Genomic DNA, 5,350 nt, shown 5'->3' with positions numbered 1-5,350 from the left:
GATCTTTATTTTCAAAAAAAATTAAAATAATTAAGTCTTTATTGTTAGTTCCGTCCTAACACGTAGTGTTTTTTTTTTAATTTCTAAATTTTTGAATTATTTTATTATTATTATTTTTTATTTTATTTTTATTTTAAAAATAATTAAATAATTTAAAAAAAAATCATAAACTGACACTTCTTTTACCCGTATTAATACAAAACTAATGATAAATACTTAATTATTTTAATTATTTGAAAATAAAAACTCAATTAATAAAAAAAACTAAAAACTTATTTTTCTCAGTAAAATCAGAGCATTCGAAAAAATATTAATAAAGGACATTTTGAAAAGAAATCAAATTTTCAACCTAACTAATAAATACTAATAATAAAAATATATAAAAAATAATAAAGAATTCTATTTGGATCATACATCATACTCAAACTCATTTAATTCACAGTTAATTAAACCGAGTTCAGATTAACTTATATTTATATTTAGGAAGACTAAATTGTTTCGGAATCCAAACTGATGATGATTAAGACTTTGAACCTCATTTTATCAAAGGATTTAAAAATCATCACTGTAAATCGAAATAATATATAGGAAAATATTTTTCTATATATAATCACATTATAAGAAAAATAAGAACATAAAAATGTAATGATGTGATAAAAATAAATAAAAACAAAAAATATTTCATATTGTAATGAGTAGTAAAGATCATGTAACACTACTGAATATTGAACTAATTATTTAATTTATTAGCATAAAAAATAGTTTAAAATCCTTAAACGTTACATTGATCATAATTAAAATCTTACCCAATTTATGTTTTTAACATTTCACCGAGTTCTGTTTCGAATGATTATAGAATAACTAATATGTTTAAAAATTATATAACAGGGAAAATGAGAAAGATACGAACAGAAATTTAAAATTTGTTTTTAAAAAATAAATTCAACACAGATAATCAATAATTATTATGACAATTTGTTAGGGTTTATGGACACGATTTATGTGATATAACTAATATAACTTAAACTACCAATTAAATAAACAATTTTACAGCAAAAGAAAATTGAAAAAATATAGCTGAATTATTTTAACCTAATATGTTGAGTCACATCTAAAAGTTCGAAAATTCAAATGTTATAGTTTATTGGATTTAATTAATCAGATATTATGCTAAAATACTTACTTTTAAGTATTATATAAAATTGAAAACTGTGAAGGTACTTTTGAATATTTATAAACGAATTTAATTTTTGTAATATTGATTTGTTCTAAAATGACTATAAATATTTAATTTAATTTTCTCTCGATGAATTATTTTAAAAATATTTTATCATCTAGTTATTATAGAAAATAAAGGAAAAATATGTTTTGGTCAATTGATAAGTAGAAAATTTCTCAAACGATATCATCCAAAATTTGCAAATTATTATCATAAGAAGTTATGTACACAAATTTCATTTGTTTAACATTGTCCAAGTAATAGTGTTCCACCTCAAATTTACACTCAATGTTATTATTAGTCATATCAATTATATTATTCATAAATTGAAATCTAATAAGTAGAAAGATAGATGCATATAATTTTTATATTTAAATAATAGAATTGGTGAAATTGAAAGTTCAATGTAAAGTTCATAAAATTAAAATTTCAATGTTAAAATCTATGAAATTAAAGTTTCAGTAATATAAATTCTGAAATTGAAAATTCAAAGTAAAATTACAAAATTGCAAATTCAATATAAAACGGGTAATTTAAAATATGAAAAAACATAAAATATACATTCTTTTCAATTTCAGATAATAATATTCACAAAATGGAAAATTGAGGGTGAAATTCACAAAAATATTTAAAATTTCATTGATAAAATATTTAATTAAACCTTTTATTATTATTTTTTTCAATATCAGTATGCTCTCTTAGTTTGATTTGTTTGATTATTTCTTCTAATTTATCATTAGTATTATTAAAATTATTTAAAATAAATAAATCACATGCTAAAATTAACAAAAGCAGTTAATATTTTATTTTCAAGTTACTAAACTTATTCACAAAATTTAATAAAAATAAAAAATACAAATACATTAAGGACACCATGGGTACTGTAAAGTAACAACTCCCCCTTCTACGAAGAAAAATTAAATTTCTGTTGAACGATGGGCAGACAGAAAGATAAAACTGGGAAGTGCGAATAACAAAGCCCATGGGCCACAGTGTTTTCATTTGAGCCTTTTAAAATTCCGACTCACGAGGCCCATGCAAAAGGAAGTTTTCGTGCCCTAGACTTCTCCCAAAGTCTTTCTAGGCGAATAACCAGCATCCGTCCGACACCGTCCACGGCGATTCCGGCCACCGTGCGTTTGAATTACATTTTGTCTTCCGGTGGAGCAGTAGCGAGGTATGGGTGACAAAGACGAAGAGTCGGGAATGCCAAGGGATGCAAAGATTGTGAAGTCTTTGTTGAAGTCAATGGGCGTGGAGGAGTACGAGCCTCGCGTCATTCACAAGTTCCTTGAACTGTGGTATCGATACGTCGTCGATGTATTAACCGATGCACAAGTCTATTCAGAGCACGCCGGAAAATCCTCAATCGATTGTGACGATGTCAAGCTTGCGATTCAATCCAAGATTAACTTCAGCTTCTCGCAACCACCACCTCGTGAGGTAATAACAGTAATTAATAATTCGCCTTTCCAATTGTTCAACTTTGTTTCATGTGAATTTATGGTTATAAACACTTATGAGAGAAAAAAAACAGGGATTCTTTTTTGTTGTCTGAGGTTAAAAGTCAAGTGTGTTAATTTTGTTGGCTTAATTGGGTGTGCTGATAGTTTGAAGCAATTTGCTCGAGTTTGCAAGAGTTAAGGTAGTGTGAAAGGTTGCCTTGTTTATGTGAAGTTTAAATCTTTGTGTCGCAACTCAAGCAAAGCCCACCACAGGACTTGAAATAGTTGGGTTCTCTTACTTCCAAAGATTAATTTTCTTTTTATTACTAGGTTTGGTAATCGTGTGTCAAATGATGACCACACATTTATATTCATATTGAGAATAGTGTGTTCTGTGATATCCCTAACATAGGTTAATTTTCAATCCAATCATATAGATAATACATGTGCTAAAACTAGCATCTACAAGTGCTGCGTCTTCTATATTTAACACTTCCCCTTTAAACTGGAGCTCATGGTCACTTGCATCAAGCTTTTTACGAATGTGAGAAAGGGGATTTTTGTTGTTCGACATATGGTTAGATGCACCATAACAAAGAATATATGAACCAGGAGAGGAGGATTGGTGCATACTTTTATGGAAAACTGAGTAATTGGGCATCCATATGAATGTGTCTTGTTGATCACTGTGCAAGGGCCTTATGGCTCTGATACACTCCCCAATTTTGACAGATCTTGATTTGTAGCTGCAGGCAGAAACCATCTGGAATTAGAAAGCAAATCTGCAATTTTTACATTTTTTGGATCATAGACAACCCTATTATCCGCTTGCCATACATGCCTCCCAACTTGGTTTCATTGCCAAGAATCATGTATATCTTGTAGCCAACTCTCTAACTTTTTAAAAGTTTCCTACAAACCTAGCTACCATTATTTGCTGGTTTAATACACCAACAAAATGCTTCTATTTTTGAAAATCATTGTATGTAAGATACAAACCTGGATAGAAGGACTTTTTAGCCTGAACCCGGACATGCTGCTTCATAGCTGCTAGCTTTATTCCACTCCATTGAGGAGGTCTGAGCTCCTTCTTTAAAAGGCATCAAATTTTCTATCAATATTCCCTTTGTACTTGTATCAGGAGGACTAGACCTTAAGAACCATCTGCAGATCTTGTCCACTCTCTTCAAATCAAAACCTGCACTGACAGTATGGACAGAGTACTCCAGTAAACTTGCATGACCAGTTGTAGAGCGTATTGGATAGAATGACCTAACACCTAAAAGGCAGTTGTTTTTCTCATGTTTTGGAGAATATTATTTGGGTTGTTCTAGACTTTGACTGACCAAGTTTACATGAAACTGTGAATGAATATAGTATCCACTCGAGTCTGTCTAAGTTTTTCTAGCGAGTTTATGTTCTTTGCCTTGAATTGTAAACTAGCACAATTATGTACATTTCAATCTGACAACCGTGGCACAAGTTCCTGTGCCATATAGTTTTTATAAATTTATTTTTAAATTCATGTAAATTATTCTTGTCTTCTTTTCTTTTGTGTGAAAAGCGTCCACCTTTCTGTGTTGCAGTTTCATTACTAGGTTGCAGATATTAATCTTCTACTAATTTTTAATATTCATTTGTTTGAGAATCATGGCTGAGATAGCCTTTTCTAAATTATATAGAAACATTTTTTCTAAGATTCATTTTATTAGTTACTAATTACCATGTCATGAGCTGCAATCTGGAATTATTTGTTTGCGTAGAAGTCATCTGTCTCTTTGGTGATCCAATACCATCTGCACTTAATTAGGAAATGAATTTTTAGTTTAATTCAACTTATAAAACTGACTTATAAAGTGAAATTTATATTCAGTTATATATTATAATTTAGTCATATTTCTAATCAATATAGGATCTCCAACACTCTTTTCCATCAAATATTATGTCTTCTTGAAAAATAAAATGTTTAATATAATCACTTGCCAGGTGCTGCTGGAGTTGGCTCAGAACCGCAACAAGATACCATTGCCAAAGACTATAGCAGGACCCGGTATCCCACTTCCGCCTGACCAGGACACATTAATCAGTCCTAACTACCAGTTTGGAATTCGAAACAAAAGGCCTGCTGAACCTCTAGAAGAAACAGAGGATGAAGAAACTACCATTCCCAATCCCACTCAGGAAGACAAGGTAGAGCTGCAGCAGAATCCCCATCAGAGAGTTTCATTTCCCCTGCCCAAACGCCAAAAGGATTAATTTGAATTCCCTTATGTGACATGTTTTAGTCTAACTTTTGTGTAATTGTTGTACAACAGTATTATTAGCTACAAAATCTCTATAAACGATACCATGTTTGTTTTATTGTGTAACATTCACTAGGTTTTGACATTATAATGAAATGAAAAAGTTTCCAAACGGTTCATTCTGCTTGGAATATGTACATGTGATTCGTTTCAAAGTCCATGTGAGCATTGTCTCTCGGTTGGTTTGGAGCTTGCAAACTGTGAAATGACATTCAATTTAAAAAATTTGTAATGAGTTGAGGTGTTTTTTCTGTTTTCAGTTAGGTTTGTATATAGAAAATTTGAGCTGAGTATAAGTACATTTCATTTGGTCAATTTGGATTGAATAGAAAATAATTTGTTAAAGCTAATTGGACCAATTTTATGAATATATATACATATAC

General features: G+C 29.9%; 1 protein-coding gene across 1 annotated transcript; it reads left to right on the top strand.

The window, feature by feature from the left end:
- The first annotated feature begins 2,216 nt into the window (after positions 1–2,216).
- LOC124835388 (transcription initiation factor TFIID subunit 9) lies at positions 2,217–5,106 on the top strand. The gene is made up of 2 exons (XM_047310308.2): positions 2,217–2,662; positions 4,651–5,106. Exons 1-2 carry the CDS (start codon positions 2,399–2,401, stop codon positions 4,918–4,920), a joined length of 534 nt encoding a protein of 177 aa, XP_047166264.1. The 5' UTR covers positions 2,217–2,398; the 3' UTR covers positions 4,921–5,106.
- The last annotated feature ends 244 nt before the right edge of the window (positions 5,107–5,350 follow it).

Source organism: Vigna umbellata, chromosome 1, assembly GCF_029865625.1.
Source record: "Vigna umbellata cultivar VRB3 chromosome 1, Vumbellata_1.0, whole genome shotgun sequence".
Taxonomy (NCBI): Eukaryota; Viridiplantae; Streptophyta; class Magnoliopsida; order Fabales; family Fabaceae; genus Vigna; species Vigna umbellata.
Note: the sequence above shows the minus strand (reverse complement) of the source record. Positions and strands in the feature narration are given on the sequence as shown.